The 25377-nt window shown below is 42.8% G+C and overlaps 2 protein-coding genes across 6 annotated transcripts in view; one reads left to right on the top strand and one right to left on the bottom strand.

The window, feature by feature from the left end:
• Positions 1-25377, bottom strand: part of LOC114635029 (NXPE family member 2) — an 83135-nt gene that overhangs the window by 47077 nt on the left and 10681 nt on the right. Inside the window, exons 2-3 of the mRNA XM_028783645.1 lie at positions 11379-11480; positions 1644-1894 (exon numbers count right to left, since the gene is read on the bottom strand). Of these exons, the coding sequence (XP_028639478.1) occupies positions 1644-1795 (152 nt within the window). The 5' untranslated portion in view covers positions 1796-1894; positions 11379-11480. The remainder of the gene's footprint in view (positions 1-1643; positions 1895-11378; positions 11481-25377) is intronic.
• On the top strand, positions 8099-22761 carry LOC114635031 (NXPE family member 4). Of its 5 annotated transcripts, none has more exons than XM_028783656.1 (8): positions 8099-8162; positions 13118-13256; positions 13520-13751; positions 14513-14615; positions 17222-17955; positions 18445-18506; positions 20100-20303; positions 21443-22761. In XM_028783656.1, exons 4-8 carry the CDS (start codon positions 14523-14525, stop codon positions 21976-21978), a joined length of 1629 nt encoding a protein of 542 aa, XP_028639489.1. In that variant the 5' UTR covers positions 8099-8162; positions 13118-13256; positions 13520-13751; positions 14513-14522; the 3' UTR covers positions 21979-22761. The 5 variants fall into 5 exon arrangements, with proteins under 5 accessions (XP_028639489.1, XP_028639488.1, XP_028639490.1 ...); XM_028783655.1 differs by having other exon boundaries at positions 8101-8298; XM_028783657.1 differs by lacking the exon at positions 8099-8162 and adding an exon at positions 11453-11471.

Raw genomic sequence — 25377 nt, 5'->3', positions numbered from 1 at the left:
ACAGTTTCTCACTGAACATAAAGTTTGCTGTTTCAGCTCTACTGGATGGCTGGCAAACTCCCAGAATCCTCTTGTCATCCACCCCCAACTGCCAGTACTGACACCGTTGCAGACACACATGAATTTAAAAAATAAAAATACATCTCTTTTTATAAAAAGTTCTTTGCCTTAGAAGATAAGATATCCAGAGGCAGGTGTGATGGTGCATGCCTGCAATTCCAGCATTTGGGAGGCGAAGGCAAGTAGATCAGTGTAGTACGTTGGCCTGATGTTTTATTTTAATGATAATTTGCATCCCCCAGAATTGTTTGCCACAAAGACAAGAGAGTCCACATGTTAGACACTGAGAGACTTTATCACCAGTTAATTCTGACTGGTAAATAAAGATGCCAGCAGCCAAAAGGTGGGGAGAAAAGACATAGGCAGGGTTTAAGTTTCCCAGGCTTGAGGACACGAGGCAGAAGGGGAAAAACAAAAGTGGCCGTGGGATAGAAAAGAACACACAAGAGAGAAGCAAGAAGAGCTGCCATGTGGAAAGGGCCAAGAGAACGTGGCCCAGAAGGCTGCTCAGTTGGGTCAAGAGGAAACATAGAAATTAGTAGGTAGTAACTTGGAGTTATCAGTAGGAAAGTGGATATATATATATATATATATCTGAAAGCCAGCCTCCTTGGTAATATTATGAGTTTGAAGCCAGTCTGGGCTACACTTTTTTTTTTTAAATAAGGCTGAAGATATATCTTCTTGATTGAAGGCTTGCCTAGCATTTATGAGGGTCTATGTTTGACTCACAGTACTGAAAAGAAAGTGCCATGCTTTAAAATAATGAAATTAAACCAACTTTTATGAGACTTATTGGTAGAAAACAGAATATAGATGGAACAGAATGAAAAGCTTAGACAATAGGATAATATCCACATATAGACTCATGGGATCATATCCGTGTATGGATAGCAACTCGAGTTGATACATATGGCACCACCAGTATGCGTGGAAATGACATAATTTCTGTAAGCTATTTGGTAGATGACGTGAAGTCTTTGCATAGAGCTGTTATTTTTTTCCATTTGATAAAGATTTTTTAAAACGCATTCTAACATTCAAATGACTGTGTTAACCAGCTTCCTATCACTATTACAAAATATCTGCCATTATTAGCTTATAAAAAGAAAAGGATCATTTGGGCTAATGGTTAGGAGATTCTAGCTGATGATCAGGAAAATCTAGTGCTTTTGGCAGGTGGGGATACAGATAGCGTTGGCAGAGAGGGTGTGACACCTCAGGTCATCAAAGAAGTAACAAGAAGAAACTGAGCTCTCTCAGTTTCCTTAAAGGATGTTCCTCCCATGATCTACAGACCTACAAGGCCTCTTAGGATTTGATTACAAAACTCAAATATTAAATGCTTGCTGCTAAGCTGGGTGGCAGTGGTGCATGCCTTTAATCTCTGATTTCCAGCCAGCCTAGTCTATAGAGTGAATTCTACGGCAGCCAGGTCTACATAGAAAAACCCTGTCTCTAAATTCAAGAGAGAGAGAGGGAGAGAGAGAGAGAGAGAGAGAGAGAGAGAGAGAGAGAGAGAGAGAGAGAGCAAGCGATTGAGTTGGAGCTTTGGGGAGGTGATTGGATCATAAGGGTCCTACCTCCACTTGTGTCTTGATCCACTGTAGGGCCCTGAAAGGACAGCCTGGTTTCTGGTCGAGCACTGGCTAGAAATCAGCAGAGACCCTGCTGGGTTCTCTGCAGAGTTCCCTGCAAGGGAAGTCAGGCATTTCACCATGCTGCAGCCCTCCATAAATCCGTGCCTTTCAATCAAGTAGCAACTTCTCCACTGGTAGAGGATGTGACTACAGGCTACGGAGCCTCAAGGCAGATCTCCATATTCATGAGGTACCTAAAGATCAGAGGGCATAGCCAGTTAAACATTCCTTTCCAGACCCTCCTCCTTGCAAAAGGTATTTAGCCTCAGGCCTGCCCTGAAAATGCCGGGGGTGTAGTTTCATCCATTTTCCGCCATTGACAATAAGACCATAGCCTATTTCTCTTCTTTGGGACTCACTGTGGGGAACAGTGGAGAAGGTTTTCAACTACCTACCCAAGGTCTAATCTCCAGCTGACAACCTCTCAGCCACAGAGTCCCAGCAACCCAAGCAAGCATGCCTAGCCAGCCGTGACCAAGAACTCTCATTCCCTCCAGATGCAGCAGGCATCCCAGTGGCCCCAGAGAGCCCAAGAGCCTGAAAACCAACCAGTTCCCAGCCACCTTTTGGCCCAGGAACCTCCAACCCAAGAGCTCTAGCCCCTATGGGACCTTAGACTGTGTTCTCTCACCCATGAGCGGAGTCCTGCGGCTTCACACAGCCTGATGTCCACTCAGCGTGGAGCGAACACAGTCAACTTCCTGGGCTCTGCCTCTCTGAGCCACGGCCCTAGCCACTTGGGGTGACAGACATGGGACCCACAATTCAACCCAACAGGACCCATGTGCACACTACAATCCAACAATTCACTAATAGATGACCTTATCAGGAAGTGGGGGATGAGGAAGCAGGACCTAGTTAGCAAGGAGGTGAGACATGGTTTTAAAGGGATAGCTTTCCCCTGCTCTCTTCTCTCTTTGTCTTTCTCTCTGTTTCCTGGCCATTGTGAGATAAGCAGCTTCCCCTATTGTGCCATCTTGCCTCTGTGATGCCCAGCCTCATCCATACTCCCAAGTCAATGGGGCCAGCTGTGATGGTTTGTATACGATCAGCTCAGGGAGTGGCACTATTAGAAAGTGTGGCTCTGTTGGAGTAGGTGTGGTCCTGTTGGAGTAGGTGTATCACTGTGGGTGTGGGCTTTGAGACCCTCATCCTAGCTTCCTGGAAGCCAGTATTCTGCTAGCAGCCTTCAGATAAAGATGTAGAACTCTCAGCTCAGCCTACACCATGCCTGCCTGGACGCTGTCATGCTTCCACCTTGGTGATATGGACTGAACCTCTGACCCTGTGAGCCAGCCCCAATTAAATGTTGCTTTTATAAGAGTTGCCTTGGTCAAGATGTCTGTTCACCACAGTAAAATCCTAAGACACCAACCAACCCCTTGGACTGAAACCATGAGCCCAAGTAAATAATTTTGTTTTTAATCCTTCCTTTTTTAATACATGCATGTAAGTGCATTTATGTGTGGGCATACATCTGAGGACCAATGCTGATGTCTCCACTATTCTATTGCTCTTCCAACTTACTCATTGAGACAAGGTCTCTCTATCAAACCCAGAGCTCACTGAGATGGCTAGTTTGGTGGCCAGCCTGCTCTAGCCATTCCTAGTAGCTGCTCTTTGAGCCCAAAAATTTACAGATGTGCCACCAACACCCACCCAGCATTGACATGGGGGTCTGAGGTTTTCAACTCTGGCTTTCACACTTTCATGACAAACGCTTTGACCCTCAACCATTTCCCAGACCCAAAATATTCTTTTAAAGTTAGATTTCTTGTCATGACAATAATAATCCAAGACTCCAACTCTCACCAAGGCTTCAAGAATTACCAGTCAAACCATCTTGGGGACCAAACTTTTAACGAATGTGCCTTAGGGACAGTCACCATCCAAACAATTTTGGAATTACAGAGAAGTTGTAGAGTTAGTGTACAGGGTGCTCACCCATCCCTCATACAGTTTCAGACAGCAGTAACACCTGTTCAAACAGCAATGTTCAAATCATAAGTATAATACTGATGTGTCAGCAGCTATCAACCAAACTACAAACTTAATTCTGATTTCATACACTTTTCCACGAATGTCCCTTTTCTATCCCCACATCCAGTCCGATTTATGCTGCGTTTGTCAAGTTTCCTTCCCCTCCTTCACTCTGACAGCCATTTGTCATGATCATTTTCATGATCGTTTATTTTGGAAAATCACCCATAAGATGAGTCAGTGGGTCAAAAGGTGCTCGCCTGATGACCTGAGTTTGATACCCAGGTCGCACATGGTGGCAGTAGAGAACCAAGTCCTGGAGGTTGTCCTCTGACCAACATAGGCACACCATAGTGATTTCCCCTCCCCCACCAATTAAATGTAGTACAAAACTTTAAGAGTGAAGCATATTCGTGATAGTTCATACATTTTGGAAGACGGTGCCAGATGTTTTGTAGAATGTCTGTCAAACTTCTACCTTAGGTCTCCCTGAGTACACTGACGTGGTTATTTTTCTCATGAATATCCCAGAAGCGGCATGCCCTTCCCAGGTCAGCAGGCTGGAAAAAGGACATAGCCTGATGTTCTGATAAAGTTAATCGTGATTCATGAGGCATGGTGAGATCTCACCCATTGGAAAATAACATTTTTCCATTTTGAAAGTTGAAAATATACTGGTAGAATGACGTCCTTGTTTCTTCTTGAACCTGGACCCACTGTTCTTAGAATTCATCACAATCACTTTTTTAAAAAAGGTTTATTATTTCCAAGCATACACAGTTATGAGTGCCTGAGTGTGGGTACATGCACTGGAGGGCAAATGCTCATGGAAACCAGGCAAGGAATTGAATCTCCCTGCAGCTGGAGTTGCAGGCAGTTGGGAAGCACCCAATATGGTTCTGGGAACCAAACCCAGGACCTCTTCCATGGTACATGATCTTGACTGCTGAACCAGCCTCAGACTCAACAGATCTTAGTTACGGTGATTACTATTACCCAGCCATTCTGCATCCTCTTTACTCTGACTATTTCTTAGAGTCCTCCTGCGGTAGTCAACTGCTCCTCCTCTGTCATGCTACGATGTATTTGTTTATTTTCATCAGAACAGACTGACAGGTTTTAAAGCTTATTTTGGCTGTATCCGACCACCAATGCTCCCCCACTTCGTGTCTTGCACTGTTTCAACTTTAATAACTTAGAATTTTCACAGGTTAGGTTTCTGTGCCATTTTTTACCTGACCCCTGGTTCTTTTCTTTTTTTTAAGTAATTCCTAAGTCCTGTAAGGTGCTCCAGGCTTCTCATGTCCCAAGTTCCAGAGTGAACCAAATGCTTCTCCAAGGAATCTTGATTCTCTTTATTGGAGAGTTTTGAAATCAAGACCTGGACACTGGATACTGTTATCATAGAGACACTCAAAGATGAGAACTTGGGAACACATTTGTGTGCAAACCCTTGCATAGGTACAAGCCTAAGTCTGTCGGTCTATTTGGAAGATACGTGCCTATATTGACAGCTCTAATTCAAACCAAATCCCACAAGGCTCTTTGAATAGAAGCATTCATTTTCTTTCTTTTAACTCATTCCTCCTAAAATATGTTCCATCTGGCTCTTTAAAGGACACGATTGTCTTTCTCTGGATTAAATCATTCAGAACTCAGGTTGCTGTTTCTATTTTTGGAATAAAGTTGGAGATCTTGAAAGTCGCTTTCCCAGTTCCATCTCCTTCCCTTGGCTGCATTTTTTTGGGGGGGCCTTCTACTGAGACAATTGGACATTTCTATTTTATTATTTCACTGTGCTTACTCCCCATACCACCTTGTTAACAATTCCTCTTTTAGAAACTAATGTTCAGTGGTCCCACTAAGGACCAACTAAGTAAATTAAATGCTGTAGTGGTTTGAATGAGAATGTCCCTATGGCTAAAACATTTGAACACTTATCTCTGGTGGATGGCACTGACTGGGGAGGTTGAGAAGTACAGCCCTCTTAGAGGAAGTAAGTCACTGGGGGCTGGCGACATGCTTGGCACTGAGGATCTCTCCTCTTGGCGCTCTGCTGCTGCCTGTGGTACACTGCTATTCCTCCCTCCTCAGATGACCTCTTAGCCCTCTGACTTAACCCCTGACTGAACTACACATTCTTCTGTCAGTTGCTTTTAGTCATGGTGCTCTATCACAGCAACAGGAAACTAACACAGCCAACCTACTGTATTATTTAGAGTACACAATGTCTTCACACGCAAACATATGGCACAGATAAAATTTTTGTCTCAAAGGTTAATTGAACACACTGTGAGAGGGCCAATGGATGTGGAGGGTTGGCTGTACTCACATTAGCCCAGTCTCTTCTTTAGTTTACTTTTTTTTTTTTTTTTTTTTTTTAAAGATTTATTTATTTATTATATATGAATACACTGTAGCTGTCTTCAGACACACCAGAAGAGGGCATCAGATCTCATTACAGATGGTTGTGAACCACCATGTGGTTGCTGGGATTTGAACTCAGGACCTCTGGAAGTGCAGTCAGTGCTCTTAACCACTGAGCCATCTCTCCAGCCCTCTTTAGTTTACTTTATCTGGTTTATTTTTCCAAATTATTTGACATCTTTCCTTCCTTCTTTCCTTCCTTCCTTTCTTCCTTCCTTCCTTCCATCCATCCTTTCTTCCTTCCTCCCTTCCCCTTTCTCCCTTCCTCTTTCTTCCCTTCCTCCCTCCTTCCTTTCCTTCCTTTCTTTCTTTCTTTTTTTAACATTTTAATTTTATATATATGGGAATTTTGCATGTATGTCTGTATTCTATATGAGTGCAGTGTCCATGAAGATCAATAGAGGGCATCAGATCCCCCAGGGCAAGAGTTATAGATGGCTGTGAGCTACCTTGTGGTGCTGGGAATTGAACCTGGATCCTCAGGAAATATAGCCAGTGCTCTTAACCACTGAACTATCTCTCCAGTCCCTGAATTTGTTTTCTTATCCTCATGTTTGTAATAATCTTGGAGTGTAATATTTTAGAAATATTTCTTGCCAAGCGAAACTTTCTATTTAGGGCCCACAATTATATATAACATCTTGGTACAAGTTTATAAGCTGGATAACTCTCTTGAATTTGATCTGCAGAAACCACACTACATAATCCCTCTGTGGACATGGCACTAATGCAAGTTAGAATTCATACCTCCAAGAACAGGCTTCAGGTTTCCTTGGGTGGAGGTAATTACCACTTGGACTGCAAAAGCCAAGTACTTTGCTGTTCACGGATGGCCGATTGCAGATAAGAATTTGTAGGGGAAGTTACATTCCTGAACACATAAACAACTCACACCACTTTTTTAAAAGCACAAGTCTCTGCTCAGCTACAGTTAAAGACTGAAGCTTCTGAATTCTACCATATTTCAACATTTCAAGAGAGTTCATGGTGTAGGTCTATAACCCCAACTACTTGGGAGACTGAGGCAGAGAGGTATGGGGGGCAGGGAGGGCAGACATGGCGAGGAGGAGGCAGACCAAAAAGGCAGGGGAGAAGGGACACCAAGAAGAGCGTCATTGAGGAGGAGGCAGACCAGGAGAGAAGGCAGGGAAGGGAGGTAGTGAGGAGGAGGCTGTCAGGGAGGGATGAATTCTGTCTCCTGAACAATCTTGATCTGTCCGAGGTGGCTGCAAATCGAATCATTGCACAGACTTCCATCAATTAGGAAGAGTTCGTTCTTGTATATCCAAGCCCAGGAGTATTGCTGATGTAACTGGTTCCAAACTCAAGAGTTCAGCTAGATACCAGCTGCCTTCGAGCTTGGAAAGGCATCCTAAAGTCTATTAGAAGAGAACAGAGAACTGCTAAGGTCATCCATCTTTCCAGCCTCAACCTCCTTTGATATGAAGAGCATAAAGAAACATAGCAGATGAACACGGGCATGGTGAGCAATGGAGACACCTCAATCTTGGCTGCTAACCAAGGGAGAAAGTCCTGCGGAGTTAGCGCATGTGTATCAACAGTCATGCATGCCCTGGTCTTGGTAACACCAGGTGCCTTCAGGCATAAAGAACACAGCATGCTTTACACACAGAAGCTGCAGCAGCTGGTAGACATTGGTGGTAGCTTCTTTCAGATCAGTTCTATTCTTGTTCCTACGAAAGATGCCATTTCCTCTGAAGAACCTGCCACCTCCAAACCGTGACCTAGGGAAAGTGTGGAAACTGTTTCAGGGTAACTGGTCAAAATCTGTGTGTTTTATCTTTGTTTCTGTTTTGAATGGCCATGTGACTCACAGCTAACCCTTTAATATTTTGACAGATAAGAAAGCCTGACACTTGACAATCAATCAGGTGAGGATCGAACGAAAATCCACAGCACCGGGAGCTTCTATGGCACTGTCCTGAAGTGGGTGTCCTAACAAAGTATCCTTGGTTTGAACGTCATATGACTCACTGGAGTGTGTTAAGTGGGATCTGACCAGGAACTCTGACTTTTCTGAGGAATCCTGCTATGGTATGACTTTGTTGAATGACTCACAGAACTATCATGGGTAACTCCAGGGAAGATCTTGACTCCAGAGGATACATCTGGTGAGGACTTTCTTGTCAGGGTTTCAGTGTACCACTGAACATTATATGACAAAAACCAGGTACAGTGTTTTGTTTAATTGATCAACAATTATGTACTACTTCCTACACAACATAGGCTTTCAAGATTGCTTTCCTGACTTCCCCCATTGCATTCTTCTGGCCTTTCCTGTGCCTTTGACTTTAGCATGAACTAGTCACACTGGGCAGCACCTGTACTATTTTGTATAAATAGTATCATTGTAAACCCCAAAATGAAACAATGTAGAAAGACAGTGGAGAAAATGACACATTCCTATGGCATGGAGCAAATAACAGGTCCAGGTATATAGAGCCTTAGCAATATGACTTTTAAAAATGGAGTAGAATATTTTTTTAGATAAGCAAGGGCATAATTCTCTACCAGACATTCTTTATCCTGAAGGATTAGGAAGGCAGCAGTCAAGCTAGTTATATACAAAGAAATATATTGTGAAACTTAATGAAAGTGAAGTAGAATTGATTCCTGTACTCTCAACTCTTCTTAAAAAAAATAAACAGTTTTATAAAGTGGTTTTTAATTTTCTGCTAGAAAAGCCCCGTCTCCACAATGTAGCTGGGCCTGGACCTGTTATTTGTTTGCCCCATGCCATAGGAATGTGTGATTTTTCTCCTCTACCTTTCTACATGTTTCATTTTGGGGTTGAAATTGGTACATTTTGTACAAAGTAGTGCAGATTTGAGTAACTTATTATTATAAGTTAATAGATCATAGAACATTCCCCCTCTTTTTTATCTCTCCTCTTCCCTGCCCTCACCACACTGTCCTGTAGTGTCTCTTCTCCTGTTTTTTTTTTTCATCTACCTCTCTTCACAAAGCTCTTCTCCAGGTTTTATATTTATTTGTTGTTACATTTAGTGTGTGTATGTGTCTGTGTATGTGCGTGCACGCACATGTGCACACCCATGTGTACATATGTGCTACAGTGCATGTGTAGAGGTCAGAGGTCAACCTTAAGGAGTTGTTTTTCTTCTTCCATCACTATGGGTCCTGGGGAACTGAACTAGGGTGGCAGCCTTGGTGACAGACACCCTTACCTCTGAACCACAGTCACACCAATCGTCCTCTGGAAGTTGAAGAGAAGTCTCTGTCTCCCTCTGGGACCCTGTCATCCAACAGGATGTTCTTTCCTTTGTAATTGCTTTCCCACCTCAAGGCTCCATGGTTACAAGTCCCTCTCTCCTAGGAAGCTCTTTCCCAAACCAAACAATTATGCTTTAAATGTGCATGTGCTTCCTAGTGTTAGGTTGTTAGTGTGGGGAGCTGTGTTACTTTATCCAGGAACTGGGCTGGACTTAAAATTGCAATTACGGTGCTTGCCCTCGATGTACGAAAGTCTTTGGCTCCTTGTCTATATCCAATGTTTGGGATGGAGGCTACTTTGACATGGAGGTTTTCTCTGTTCACTCATACCTTTAGATCATTCTAATGCATTTTCTAAAAGGTAGTGCTATATCATAGAAGAGGCTCGTTGATTTTCAATGCTAGAAAATCTCTGGGCACACAGATAGCACAAAGGTCATCAGGCTGGAAAATATGTCCTCCGCAGCCTTCTGTCCGTTCCACCCCTGTGAGCACTCAGACCTCTGTGCCTCCTACTGAGATGTATCAGCCAAACGCTGCCATTGAAGCATGTGCCATCATGCCCAGCTTTTGGCTTGACTGCCTTATTTTTTATTTAGGGTTATAATTGTTAATAGGAGTCTGCAACTATCAGTCCAATGTTGTCAAAAAGATACTATAAAGCAAAAAAAAAAAATCATTCCATAGTTCAAGTAACCATTACACTTGAAGACTCAGAGCCCAAACTGGGTTTTTACTGCATCTCCCTGGACAGAGCTTGCCCTTTAGCAGGAAGAGAACTTAAGAATCTTCCTCATCTTGTACTCCAGTCCAAAGTGGTACCCAGGATCCTACCTCTAAAACCTAGGACCTTCTGTCCTACTTAACTTTGTCAACTGGACACAGTCTAGAGTTATTTTAAAGAAAAGCCCCCAATGAGGGATTGACCAGATCAGATTATAGGTGTGCTTATATGGGAATTGTGTTATTTATTGATGTTGGAGGGCCCTACTGTGGGGACCACCATCCCTAGGCAGGTGGTCCTTGGAACATAAGAAAGCTAAGAAGAGAAGGAAGGAACCAGAGAGTGATCCAGAAAGCAGTAGTTCCTGCCTCCAGGCTCCTGCCTTTAGTTCCTGTGTTAACTTCCCTCAGTGATGGACTTAGACTACAAACGTGAGAGGAAACAGTACCCTCCCAATCTGACCGTGCTTTTGGTCAGAACATTTATCATAACAACATTAGGAAACTGGAATTCCTCCAAGCTCTTAGTTCTTGCCTAGGATGGAGGTCTTTCTGAATAAATGGCAGTAGACACTGTTTCCTTGAGGTCAAGTCTATACCTCTTAAGTAGGGAGCTGGCTGCCCCAGGGCTTCTAAGAGGCAGTCACACAATAATCCATCTCCAGTACTTTCCAAGATAGTGTCTGTTCATACAAAACCCAGACTTCAAAAGCCTAGGCCCAGACCAGGCAGAAGAAACCTAATCCATTGGTCTCTATAGTCTGCACCAGCCAGAGCTGCCTGGGCAATCAGGCCTGTATTTCTTCTTCCTGCAGGTCCAAATCTTCATTCTAAGTAACCATGAGCAGCCAGCTGAACAAGGACAGACACTCCTTCAGGGTTCTTTGAAGGACAGAAGCAGTAACTTTCACAAGAGGAGAGATCAAGTCCACATTAAGAACCAGACATAGTCGTCCTGAGAGAAGTAATAAGTCCTGTCGAGAAGCACTGCACTTTAAACTATGTATCTTTTTATATTCCAAAATGGGAGACATATCATTAACATCTGCATCCAAGCGATTCCACATTAGCCCATATTTTCTTCAAGAAAAGAGGCATGTACTTATTTTATAATTTCATAACTAAAACATCCCTTAGTGGCAGAGCAGTTCCAGGCAGTCCCCAAGGACAAGCAAGGCTTCTTAGAAATTTAAACTTAAACCCCTCCTCTTCTATCTTGAGGATAAATGTCACAAGCCAGGCAAACCTACATATAAAATTTGATCCAAAATTGAACAGATGTCTAGGTGTTCATACCTGCCTCCTGAGGTGACAGGATCCTTGAGAGTTGTTCAGGAAACCAACCACACCACGGTCTGAACAAGCAGATCTATCCACATGCTTAGAAGGGTAAGACACCTTTCCAGAACAAAAGAAAACACAAGACGCATGCTGTTAATTTTGAGATTTTCTAAGTTCACTGAGTTGAAATAAAAGGCATATAGACTTCTTTCTTCATCTCCCAGCTTCCTGGGAGACAAGCTATCATCACAAACAACATGGTGACCTGTGTGTAGAATATATAGGGCTAGCTTTGTGCAATTTTGAGCTTCACATGTTTGAGAATTTGAGAGCTAACATTCTTCTCCCTGGAATTTCTATATTAGTTCTTTTGGGGTGTTGATTCTGTGACAAAATCCTTGACACAAAGAACTTGAAGGAAGAGATGTTTCTTTTAGCACATTGGTTCATGCTCACCTGGACCCACTGGGTCCATGCTCACTGGGTCTGGCATGAAGCAGACCATGAAGGCAGAGGAGCTTCTTCATGGCCTCTAGAAATCAGAGAAGAGGGGGGTGAATACAGGAGATGCCAGGGCAAGATAGAGCCATACGGATGCAGAGATAGAGACCTTTTAAATGTAATGGCAGTAAGTAAGCAGTCCCAGGGAGCTACGTGAACTTGTCCATATCATGTATGTTTGAGTGTAGAAAATTCTCTGAGCGACAGAGAACATGAAAACAGGAACCTGGGATTCGTCCTGTTTTGGACCTCACTGGATGACCTTGGTAAATGATTAAAACTCTCTCTTTACTCTTGGTTCATGGAGCCACGAAGACCTATGCCTGTCTCATAAAACTGATGTCAATTCACATTGCCAATGTCTATATGACTAAAGCCCATTAAATCTGTAATGACTCAAGAGGCCTGGGATCTTGGGAAGTTGTTGCCACCTGCCTTCCTAGGAGCAGCTAAGCGAAAACCATTGCACATGCTTGCCCTTCTTATAGACTTCTTTAGAGCCCAACTGAGGGATCCAGACCCAGCTACGTAAGGTTAAAAGGGTTTGTTCAGAAGTCATCCTACGGAAACAAAGTATCGCTATAGGTCATCTGCTAGAACATGACTAACATGCTGAAAAGTCTTCATTTTCTTTCTAAAAGAGTCTAGCTTGTTGGGTTTTATGTTGTTGTGGTGTTATTGTTGTTGTTGTTGTTACGATTAGGTGGGTAAAGTGACAAGATCTAGGGTCTGAGGCTACATGAGACTCATCAGGGCTACATGAGACTCTGTTTAAAAGAAAAAAACAACAGCAAAAAGATGGGAAGGTTGGTGACCTGTTCAAATGCACATAAACTCTTATAAGGGGCCGTGTAAACAAGACTCATGAAGGGGGCTGTTAGAATCCAGGAAGAGCCACACGAAGCACTCAAACACCAATCTCTGTCCAGTATCAGGATTCAGGATCCAAAAACTGCCACCCAAGGCAGTCCTCCGAACCAGTTTTTACATGGGGGAAACAACAAAAAAGTGCATTTGCAACATTTGCGGCACATAGGCTATCTAGACGAAGCATCACTGTCTGACCTTTAAGCTGATAGCCTGGGTCGAGAGGCAAGGAGGCTAGGAGATCTCCAAAGTCCATGAGGCTCTGTGACAAAGCACAAGATGTTTTTGTCAGGGCAAGGAACAATAAATTAAGTTAAGGTTATAAGCTACAGAATAAAGGTTGAGGGAATATGGCAGAGCTATTGTCAAGTTTTAATATTTAACAGGCCCCACAAGACCAACTGCTATTTCCTGTGGGCCCTATGCATGTGTCAGAGATACCTGCTCTTCCTGGGACTCCATCAGAACAAGAGCACAAATTCAACTGGATTGGACCATGTGACTGCGTCCTCCTCTTGGTCTGAGGTATGATCACTATCACTGTTTTCTCTTTATTGTATTTGAGGCAGTTCCCCTTCAGTTCCTGTTTTTGCACAGCATGTACTATTCACAGAATACTGTGGATTTTAATCTTGGTAACTGAGTCTTCACAGGGATGCTCAGGTAGGAAGAGGTTCAACTTCCCATGGGAGTATTTACAGTCTGCTTGTCAGACTTAAAGCCCCTGATGTTTCAGTCCGTTGCAACCATTCCACGTGCTGTGCAGCGTATACTGTCCCTCCTTTCAGCTTCTACTTGACTTGGTCACTGCAGTTTGTCAACCAGATTCCTGCTTAGAGTGAAGGGCATGAATCCCACTGGAAAGTAGCTGGTTCCCTATGCCCTGCGGCTTGTACCGGTGATATGTTTTGGTGAAGGAAGGCTGGACATTGGTAGCACTCCCCTGGCCACAGAAGCAGGCTCTCCACCAGGCTCACCCAGTTTCTTGAAATGAGACCAAAACAAGCCTTTCTATTAAAGGTATGAAAATCACTGGTGTTGGGAGGGGCCAGTATTCGTTCCTGGGTGCTAAATCCTTTGGGATCTAAGGCAGAGGGTGCTTCGAAGAAGAAATTTTTGAGAAGTAGGAAGTTTTGTAAGGATGGTATTCAAGCAAAATTATATGTTTTTTTTTTCTTACAACCCTAGGCTGACATTAGACATCTATGTATGCTGACCAGTAACCCCCACCAGGGGTTATCTAACCTAAAGAAACAAACTCAGAGTTTCAGATCAAAGACAAATGTCCATATAAACTGAGGGGGTGGGTCACGATGGAAGGAGGACTGCCTAAAGCTTCAAAATTTTTAAGAAGAGAAAGTAATACCTAGGAGTTTTAAAGTAATTCTTTTTTAAGGTTGAGAGGTGCCAGAAAAACTGGCAATATGGGAAACGGACCATCTGAAGGCTGGCGGGCTAGCTTCTACTAGAAGTTCACGTGGTTCTTAGAGTCAATATTTGTAAAGAATTGAGACTCCATAAAATTGCAGAGCCTGGAAGACCCACCTAGATAACAGTGTCCTGCCTACTCCCTGTTCTTAGTGTCTTGGCTGACAGTGGGCTCCAAGCTGATAGGTAATCCAGTAATTGCAGCAGGGGGTTACGGGGGAGCCCAGAGGGCCAAGATGTCACCTTTGGAATAATTTAAGTGAGGAAATAACCAGGCGTGGTGAGTAGGTTACACTTTTGCGTGATCTACTTCCGGTTTCATTTAGTGGTAAGCTCCTATAATTGTCTCACAGGATTTGAACTATGAAAACGATGACCAATCGTAAGTCTCTGTGGGCGCTGCTGTTTATAGTGATCTTCTTGGTGTCCTTTACAGTTTTCAGAAACCCCGTGAAGGTAGGAGTTGATCTATTTTTCTGTTTTGCTTGATATTTTGTGCCCAGGAACCGATGTAGCTCACAGTGGTTAACACGGCAATGTTTGACAATGGCAATGACCCTACAAACTTTCGTGTGTAAGCTGGGACCCAGGGTAGAGGGTACTTCTCACAGATAGGAAATTATGAGGGCTGAAAAGCTTTATAAGACAGTCATTCGTGTGTGTGTGTGTGTGTGTGTGTGTGTGTGTGTGTCTTTGTATCTGTGTTGTGTCTGTATATGTCTGTGTCTGTGTTGTCTGTGTATGTGTCTGTGTAGGTGTCTGTGTGTGTGTGCCTGTGTCTGTGTAGGTGTCTGTGTGTGTGTGCCTGTGTCTGTGTAGGTGTCTGTGTGTGTGTCTGTATGTGTCTGTGTGTGTCTGTGTGTGTGTCTGTATGTGTCTGTGTGTGTCTGTGTGTGTGTCTGTGTGTGTGTCTGTATGTGTCTGTGTGTGTCTGTATGTGTGTCTGTATGTGTCTGTGTGTGTCTGTGTGTGTCTATGTGTGTCTGTGTGTGCCTGTGTCTGTGTATGTGTGTCTGTATGTGTCTATATGTGTCTGTGTGTGTCTATGTGTGTCTGTGTGTGTCTGTGTGTGTCTGTGTGTGTCTATGTGAGTCTGTGTCTGTGTCTGTACCTGTGTCTGTGTATGTGTATGTGTGTGTCTGTGTATGTGTCTCTGTGTGTCTGTGTACGTATCTCTGTGTACGTGTTTGCATGTGTGTCTGTGTGTGTGCTGGCACAGACCTATGCTGCTTGCATGTGAATGTGTCACTGTCACACATCATCTCCATCCTTTGTTAGCACCTACTTTAAGGAAGTATCTGAAGAATAGAGTATATGTTCATTTCTATGTGCAGAAATGGACCTGACTTTTAAACACCGTGGATAATTGCGAATGGCAAACGTTTCTCCCCCTCCAGTACCAGGCTATCTAAATATTCAAACATTTATGTGCTGTTTCCAACTGCGTGCTGTTTCCAACCTCGCAGCTGTTTTGTGAAAGGCTTATGTTTCAGTGTGCTGCTGTCGGCTTTGTTGCTGCTGCTGTTTGATTTCCCTCTTCCATTGGTTGCTTCTTGGCTTTGGAGTTGAGGTTTTGGTGGTGGTGGCTGATTGCTTTTAGGTATTTGTTTGTTTGCGGGATTTTGTTTTGCTTTTTTTGACACATGGTTTCACCCTGTAGCACAGGTTAGCTCTTCTCTTGCTACAGCTCAAGCTGAGCTCACACCTGCAGTTGTCTAACCTCAGCTCTCAGTGCTCTTAGGGAATTGTCTTATTACAAACATTTTTGTTCATAGTTTATCATTATTATCGACACAAGAATTGGGCTCATGCAAACTACTTTGGCTTTACCGAAGATTATAATTAGTGACTGATGACAATGACCCATTGTCATTACTTCATTTGACACGTTTGAGTATTTTTAAATATCTTTTCAAACAATAGAGACAGTCACAATAAGTATCTACCATGTGCCCAATGCTTTTCTAATGCCCCCGTATGTCCTAGTTAGGGTTTATATTGCTGTGAAGAAACACCATGGCCAAAAGCAAGCTGGGGAAGAAAGGGCTTATTGGGCTTACTCTTCCACATCACAGTTCATCACTGAAGGGAGTCGAGACGGAAACTCACACAAGGCAGGAACCTGGAGGCAGGAGAGGATGCAGAGGCCGTGGAGGGATGCTGCTTACTGGCTTGCTCCACATGGCTTGCTTAGCTTCCTTTCTTATAGAACTCAGGACCACCAGCCCAGGGATGGCCCCATCCACCATGGGCTGAGCCTCCCTCCATTAATCCCTAATTAAGAAAATGCTCTACAGGCTTCGGTACAGCCTGTTCCTATGGAGGCATTTTCTCAACTTAGGTCCCTTCCTCTCCGATAACTACAGCATGTGTCAAGTGGACATAAAATTATCCAGCACACTGTGTTATTCTATACTCCTAACAACAACCATTCAAGGCACCAGACATTCAGTTGGTAAAACAGATTTACAGTTATGTAAGTGCAGGGCCCATAAAGACTGGAGATGATGGCAGATCTCCTAGAGCTGGGGTTAGAGCTGGGTGTTAGCCATGGGGAGTTGAACTCAGGGTCTCTTTAGGAGCAGCAAGAACTCTTGACTGCAAGGAAGTTTTGGCAGCCTCATATCACCATCATTTTGAAGATGATCTTAGCTATTTGGGGTTGAATGGGTTTTCCAAATTAAGTCATTAGAAAGCAGAGTAATACTGACAGTTTTTAGAGAATGCTGCCTATGCGTGAAATATATATAAAACCACAAAATATCAGGTATATGATTTATATACCTTTCAGTGGTCTATAAAAGACAAAAGTTAGCCAGGCAGTGGTGGTACATGCCTTTAATCCCAGCACTTGGAAGGCAGAGACAGGCAGATTTCTGAGTTCGAGGCCAGCCTGGTCTACAGAGTGAGTTCCAGGACAGCCAGGGCTATACAGAGAAACCCTGTCTCGAAAAACAAAACAACAACAACAACAACAAAAGACAAAAGTTAATCTACCAAAACTTGTTGCATTAAATAGCAACTTTTTTCTTTGGTTTCTATTCTATTTCTTGTCCTTTCAGTTATGGACCACGTTCAAGTTACCTGTGTCCTTCAATCACTGGAACTTGGTCATGAAGTCCTCATGCTCTGCAGTGCCTCTGAACCCACCAGTTTCACCAAAAGAGACAGAATTACTAATCAGGGAGGTCCTAGAGAAACTAGACAAACAGATCCCTCCCAGACCATTCACCCACCTCCACAGCACTACAAGCGCTACACACAGTACGGCCACCATCCTCAACTCTCAAGATACATACTGTGTAGGGGACAAGTTGGACATCCTGGTAGAGGCTAGAGACCACCTAAGAAACAGGAAGGAGTATGGTGGGGACTTCCTGAGAGCCAGGATGTCCTCCCCAGCCCTGAAGGCAGGCGCTTCTGGAAAGGTGACAGACTTCAACAATGGCACCTATCTCGTCAGCTTCACTCTGTTCTGGGAGGGCCCTGTCTCCCTGTCTATCCTGCTCATGCACCCTAGTGAAGGGGTGTCAGCTCTCTGGAGAGCCAGGAAACAGGGCTACGACAGAATAATCTTCTCAGGCCAGTTTGTCAATGGTGCTTCTCATGTCCAAACCGAATGTGCCCTGGTTCTAAATTCAAGTGTCGAGCTGTGCCAGTATCTGGATGCCCAGGATCAAGAAGCTTTCTACTGTGTAAAGCCTCCAAATGTGCCCTGTGCAGCCCTCACTCACATGCGTTCGAAGAACACGGAAGTTTCCTATCTTAGCCAACAAGAAAGGAGCCTATTTGAAAGGTAAATAAGTATCATTTCACATTACCAATGGAGAAGCGGTAATATAGCCTGCAGGGAGTGTATTCCAAGCTTGTTAACTTAGGACTCTATAAGAAGACCCCTTTAAAAAGGGACCAAGGAATTCATTTGGAGTTAGCATTCATTCTCCAGGAGTCCTCAGACTTTTAGGATAGGTAATCCTTATTGATGAACCCCAAAACATGGGCTGAGTGAAAGAATGAGGTGTGTGTGTGTGTGTGTGTGTGTGTATGTGTGTGTGTGTTCTAATACATTCTGTGTCTCCATACACTGCCTTGCACACATATTAAGGGCCCCTGTCTCCTATGGACTAAGAAATGAATGAATGGAAACTTCCTAAGTGGCCTGAAATTCTAGATGGGAAAATTGGATTATCACTGAGAACTCACAGAAGGACTAGCCAATCTGGCATCTGGAACTTTGCCTAAGTTGAAGCCACTGTAGATTAATTTCTGTATTTGTCTCTTTAAGGTCAAATATAGGTGTGGAGATTATGGGAAAATCCAATGTGATTAGTGTCTCCAAATGCAACAGTAAGTAGTTCTGTGCTGGCGGGGGATGATTAACACTGAACCCATTTAAAGGCCCTTCTCTTTCTCTTGGACTTGGTCACTGTCTCAGTTCCTGTAAGGCAGGCCAAAATACAAAGTCCATAAGTGAACGAATGGGTGTGATCACTAGAACCTTACGTAGGTGCTTTAGCTGCCATAGTTGTCAGCAATCTACTCATCGGGTCAAAGGTCACCTGCTCATCTAACACTGGAACCTCCAGAGGGTGAAACTCGCTCCTAAGCCTTTACCTAGTTCCTTAATCCTCCCCTACCCTCTTCACATCCTCCCTAGGGATGTCACTTAAGATGTCTCCGATGTGACATCTACCGCCATCCTAACACCAATTTACACCATTCTTCTCTCCGTTTTTGAAGACTTTTTTTTTCCCCAAAGAAGAACTTTCACATGTGTATCCATCCACTCCTCCTCCTTGCATTGTGTTTTTTTCTCTGAGCAGCTCACCCATCCCACCTAACCTGACTTCAGGCAGCAGCATCTTTGTCCCTCTAGGTTCACCAAGGAAAGCTTGCTAATCGCTAGGACAGTTTTCCATTGAAGGAAAGTGTGTTTCTGATTGCAGAAGTGAAATGTAGTGCTTACTCAGGAGGCACAAAGCCCAAGGCTGGACCCCAGGAAGATGAAACATTCAAGATCATCCTCGGCTACATAGCAAGTTGAAGGCAAGCCTAGGCTACATGAGACCCTGTCACAAAAACACACAGAGACGGACTTACAGGGGAAAAGAGACAGAAGTTATTAAGATACTAATTTAGCCTTTTGGAGTGATGAATAATTGTAACCCCAAACCTGCCGCCTCACCATCCTAGCCCCCAGTCTCTTCATTACCCAGTGACTATAGTTGAAGATATGGTCTTTCTTGTACAACCAGGCTACTCTCCAGGACACAGCTACTATCAATGCACAGGGACAATTCCTAAGCCAAGTTCATCCCTGCCTTTATCTCAATGAGTACATACTTTAACGATGACATTTTAGACACTGAGAGCATGTGACAATCTCTGATGCAAGTGGGATAAAATGATAGTAGGATAATCTTTATGCTTCTCCACCTATACAAGAATTGATGAAGTCAGTCTCATGACAAGGCTAACAAACACTTAAATTTTACTTTATAAGACCTTTTGTATTCTGAGAGGAAAAACCCATGTAGTTTCATAATAAACACTAATAGGTATCCATTAGGGGGCACACATCAGAGGAAAGTTCTACTGAGAATAAATACTCCATTATAAAAATATTTTGATAAGCTTTTTTATTGCCACCACCAACTACACACCTATCCAAGGGGGTCTTTGAAAAGGAAGGCAGCCGGGCGGTGGTGGCGCATGCCTTTAATCCCAGCACTTGGGAGGCAGAGACAGGTGGATTTCTGAGTTCGAGGCCAGCCTTGTCTACAGAGTGAGTTCCAGGACAGCCAGGGCTACACAGAGAAACCCTGTCTCGAAAAAATCAAAAAAAAAAAAGAAAGAAAGAAAGAAAAGAAAGGCAATTAATAAACAGAGATGAATAGACCTGGTGTTTTAGAAGACCCTATCTTCCTGATTCCTTGGCAGAAAGAGTTCCAGTGAAGGAGAAATGCAAACTCAGGATGGTCTCTGCAATCCCTAGTGGGCATGTCTGGAAAAACTCATGGACTCCGGTCTCCTGTAGTCTGGCTCCAATCAAAATGAAAGATTGCCTAAGAGGAAAATTCATCTATCTAATGGGTGATTCTACAATCCGCCAGTGGATGGAGTACTTCAAAAGCAAAATCAACAGTATGTCTCAGAATAAGCTATTCTCGGCTCTTTGAGAAACTATGTTTCCATTTTAAGAGAAAAAAAATACAGGAAGTGCCTCTTCTTTACCATAGTTGTTAACCACAAACCACCAGCATTATTCACAAAATGTTACTATCATTTCCTAGAACAATGTTCATTACCCCTAGTGTTTGTTTTGAATGAAATAAAATAATGAATAGAGAGCATTTAAGACACCACTAGGCACACTAACTAACACATAAAAAGTAGCCAGAAGGCAGAACAATTGAAACTCTGATCACGTTAGTATAGAATTGTGGCTACACTCTTTCTCTAAGAACCCTAGTTTGAGTGTTGTGTACACTAAGGCAAGACTTACCAGAATGCCATATCCCACCTTCACTTTCCACCCATCTATGTCTTCGGGCCCTGGCTCTTGTCACTGAATGCAAGGTTGAGCCGATATCTTCTTCCTGGCCTTGATATTAGGCCCATCTTGTAGTCTCCAATACTTAAAAAATGAGTCCTATTAATGGAAAGGTGACCTTGGTAGGATTTGGGCTCTAAGTTACAAAAGTTTTCCCAGCAGAGGGGACATGTTAAACCATGACCTCCGGTCAACAATCAGCTCCTCGCTACTTTGTTTCTCTCAGCGACAAATGCTTTGTAAGGGCATCACAAGTGAGGGATTGCATCACTGTCACTGGTGTAAATGAGATACTTGGTGCTATTCCATTCATAGTTGCCACAGAAGAACATAGAATACAGTCTTAGATTCCTACAGTCATTACAGATCTCTGCTTAGATTCTTTTTGCACACAACATCAATAGCCTTCCCTGTCTACCCTCAGATAAGGTCAGCACAGAGTTAGCAAGTCCTACACAACACAACATGTGCACAACTGTTCATATCCAGGAAAGCTGATTTAAATGCCAAAGCCATTCCCCACATAATTCAATCTGCATCACTGAAGAAGAGCAAAGTACCTCATCATAAGGCACTTTCAATCCTTATAGTAATTCTCAAAACCACTCCATAATCAGATATGATACGTTTGTAGGACTCTAAACACCAGCTCTTTTCTCCTGTGTTTGTGGCTAATTGATCTTCGTAACTGTATTCTCCTTTTGTTTTGGGATTGCCTGTTTGCTATCAGCGCTGAGGTCCGTGGACCTGCACGAGACTGGGAAACTGCAACACCAACTTGCCGTGGACTTGGATGAGAAAATCAGCATCCAGTGGCAAAAACATGGTTACCCTCTTATCGGCTCATTGGTCTACTCCGTCAAAGAAATAGAGAACATTGCACGGATAATAGACAGAACTGGAGGAGAGAAAAACACGGTCATCGTTATTTCTCTTGGCCAGCATTTCAGACCTTTTCCCATTGATGTTTTTATCCGAAGGGCCCTCAATGTTCACAAAGCTCTTCAGCGTCTTCTCCTGAGAAGCCCGGACACTGTGGTGGTTCTCAAAACAGAAAACACCAGGGAGGTGAACAGCGATGTGGAGAGGTTTAGTGACTTTCACGGTTACACCCAATATCTTGCCTTAAAGGATATTTTTCAGGATCTCAATGTGGGTGTCATTGATGCCTGGGATATGACAATTGCATATGGCATAAACAATGTCCATCCACCAGAGGATGTAGTTAGAAGTCAAATTAATATATTCTTAAACTATATTTGCTAGCAGACACATAACTTTGAAAGTCACTCAGTGAATTTAAATGATACGGTGAATCCTGCTGCCAGGATATCCCAGTTAATCCAAGGACATAATCTGTATTATGGTCCATATGGTCCACCCAGTTCAGCCTAACAAGGCATTCATACACTGGCCTTCTGCTCATAATTGAAGCTCAAAAGAATTAATGAAAGGTCCACATTTTTTTTTACTAGAGCCACGTTGCTCTTTGTCGGTTGAAGTTAGGATTCCTGTGAGTAAGGCCTTCTTGTTGCTGTGAGTTCAGAACAATGAAGTAATTTTGATAAAAATTCTTAAAATGTCTTTGATTCAATTTGTAAATATTTTTCTGATAATTTTTACATCCGTGTTCATCAGGAAAATTGATCTGTATCTTTCAATCTTGGACAGGTCTCAGAGTTTGACATTAGGCTAATACAGCCTCCAAAAAAAAAAAAAATGACTTGAGTAGTGTTCCTCCTGGCTGTAGTTTGTGAAAGATTTTGAGAAGTGTTTTGATTAGATTTTCTTTAAAAGTTTCATGGTATTCAGCACTTAATCTGTCCAGGTCTGGGCTTTTATTTGAAGAGAGACTTTTAATAACTGTTTCAATCTCATTGCTTGTTACCGATCTGTTTAAACTGTTTCTATTTTCTAGATTTAACTTTGATAGGCCAAATGCACTTAGAAATTTATCTTTCTTCTAGGTTTTCCAGCTTTTTTAGATATAAGATTTTGTATAAACAAAAACAAAATATGTCCCAAAACACCATCATGAAACCTGATATTTTGTACACTAATTTTAGAGCAAATAAAAATAAAATTTCTAAATGAAACACCTATTAAAATAAGAATTAATAATGCAAAATATTTTAGTGATTTTACTTTTATATATTAAATACAAAAGTAAAGCTTGTTTTTCATAAATATATTATAAATTATATTCTTTATATTTCCTTTTTGTGTTTGTTGTTTGTTTTTCAAAACAGGATTTCTCTGTGTAGCCCTGACTGTCCCAGAACTCACTCTGTAGAAGCAGGATGGCCTTGAACACAAAGATCTGCCTGTCCCTGGCTCCCAAGTGCTGGGATTAAAGGCATGCACCTCCACTGCCTGGCTATATCTTTTATATTTTTCTATGTTATCTTTATTTGTTTGGAGAGGAGATATATGCCACAGTGTACCTGTGAGGTCAGAAAACAGTACTTAGGAGTCAGTTCTCTCCTTCCGCCATGTTGGTCCCAATAATTGAACTCAGGATATCAGGCTGCTCACTGATCTTAAATGAAGAGAAATGATTAAAGAGATGGCTCAGAGGTCACTTGCTCTCTCAGATGGCTCAGAGGTCACTTGTTGCTCTCTCAGATGGCTCAGAGGTCACTTGTTGCTCTCTCGGAGGACCCAGGATTGATTTCCAGCACACACACACATAGTGGCTCAATTTCTAGAGGTGTTGCAAGATACTTGATCACACTGTGGATGGCAAGTGTGTGTTAGTTACTGGGGGAAAAAAACTGTTTCTAGTGTGGTGTGGCTCAGACCTTATTACACACCTTTAATCCCTCTGATTGGAATACAGATACGCCCTTAGTACACACCTTTAATCCCGAACAAGGAAGCTAAAGTTAGTTTGTAGAAGGAAACAGCCATGTTTGAAAATGATGTCCAATTGAGAGGCAGACAAAGTGATGAATCAGAACGATTTGACAGAATAGGATGTGTCCAACCACACAGGGAAAGAGAGGAAATGGTAGCTACTTAAGAGAGCAGTGCAGAGGCAGAGAGAGAAGAAGATAGTTTTACGAGGACAGTTGTGCAGAGACAAGTTACAGAGAGACAACGAGCTAGAGACAGGTGAAAAATAGAATGATCCAGAAAATTAGAAGGAACCAGAAGATTAGAACACATTGCCAAAGTTAGTATGAGGCCAAGCAGTGCAGTTCAGGAGAGGCTGAGAGAGGAGCCAGATTGAATCAGTTATGGAGAGGAGCTTGAACCAGAACAACTGAGTTGGCCAGTCAGCAAGAGCTCAGAAAGAGCTAGGAAGGGGTGAGCTTATTCAGCCGGAAGTCTATAGGGTGAAATCATTCTAGACCTAGATAAGATTGCATGAAGGCTAGACGCTTCCAGAGTCAGGCCAAGGTTAACAGATGGAGGCAGTAAGCCTCTGAGGCAATTACCTTAGGAGAATAAAAGTTTCTGTTACACAGGGAACCTGATACTCTCTTCTGGCTTCCAGAAGCACCAGGCATGCACACAATACACAGACGTAATTGCAGGCAAAACCCCGATACATATAAAAATTTAAATTAAATCACTTTTTTTGCAATCAACAGTTATATTAAGATGTCATATCACCTTGGTGAAGGCTTATAGATTGTTGTTAGGGATTATCCTTGTTTCATAAAGTAGTGGTTGTAGGCTCTCCTCCAAGATCCATGACTTCACCAGCATTGAGTCATTTGCTTGGTTTCTGGTATCAGGCATGATTTCCCTCTTGTTGAGAGAGCTGTTGGTTACTGCCAAGGCATGTGTACACTACTGTACCGTTAGGATTATTGTACCATGCTGAGTTGTGGCTCATAGACACCAACGAGTAGGACTGTTGATTGCTTCCCTCCTTTGGAAGCTTGCAGAATCTTCTGGTACTATAAAAAGCTAGACCTCCTCAAGAAGGAAACATTCAGGTCAGTTCCAGCTCTGCGGTCTCTGGGATCAGTGTCTGAAGTGCATGGTGCCTTCAGCCATAGGGATTTACCTTCCACCTCTACGGAGTAACCAGGGACAGTAGCAATAGGCTTTCTGTTTTGGGAGCCTCTTGGACAGCCCTGACCAACAATTCAAAACTGAGCTTCTCGTGTCTGGTATTGCGGTTTTTATTAGGTGGTCTTCAGTTCTTGGAGGGAGCATTATTAGTCCAAGTGAGAATACTTAAACTACATATGTATATTTATATATGCAATTTCACATATTATATGGTTTTTTAGATAATAGTTAATGGTCTGATTTCTTACAGTTTCCTCAGATATCTTTTTTGTTATTTTACTGTCCTTTTTTGTGTCTACTTTTTTGGAGGTGGTCTGCAGTCCCTCACTCAAGCACAAACTCTGACTCAGATGTGGTTCTATGACTGCTCGGTGACTACAAAAGACTGTTAGAACTAGATAAAATCTAGGACAAATGCCCTTGGGACAAAACAAAGCCACATAGTCAACAAAGTGCAGAAGAAAGAACTCGGAAAGTTGGGTAAAAGGTTCCCTTAGCTCTGCTTGCAATGATCTCTCTAAGAGCTAGCAAAGCAATATATAAACAGCAACAGGAAAAAGAAAAGTTATTCACTCTTGAAGTGAGCCCAGAGTCTTGTGTCTCTGTCTACATTACCTTGCTTCCTGGGTCCCTGTGATA

Source organism: Grammomys surdaster, unplaced genomic scaffold, assembly GCF_004785775.1.
Source record: "Grammomys surdaster isolate TR1022 unplaced genomic scaffold, NIH_TR_1.0 1164, whole genome shotgun sequence".
NCBI classification, from domain to species: Eukaryota; Metazoa; Chordata; class Mammalia; order Rodentia; family Muridae; genus Grammomys; species Grammomys surdaster.
Note: the sequence above shows the minus strand (reverse complement) of the source record. Positions and strands in the feature narration are given on the sequence as shown.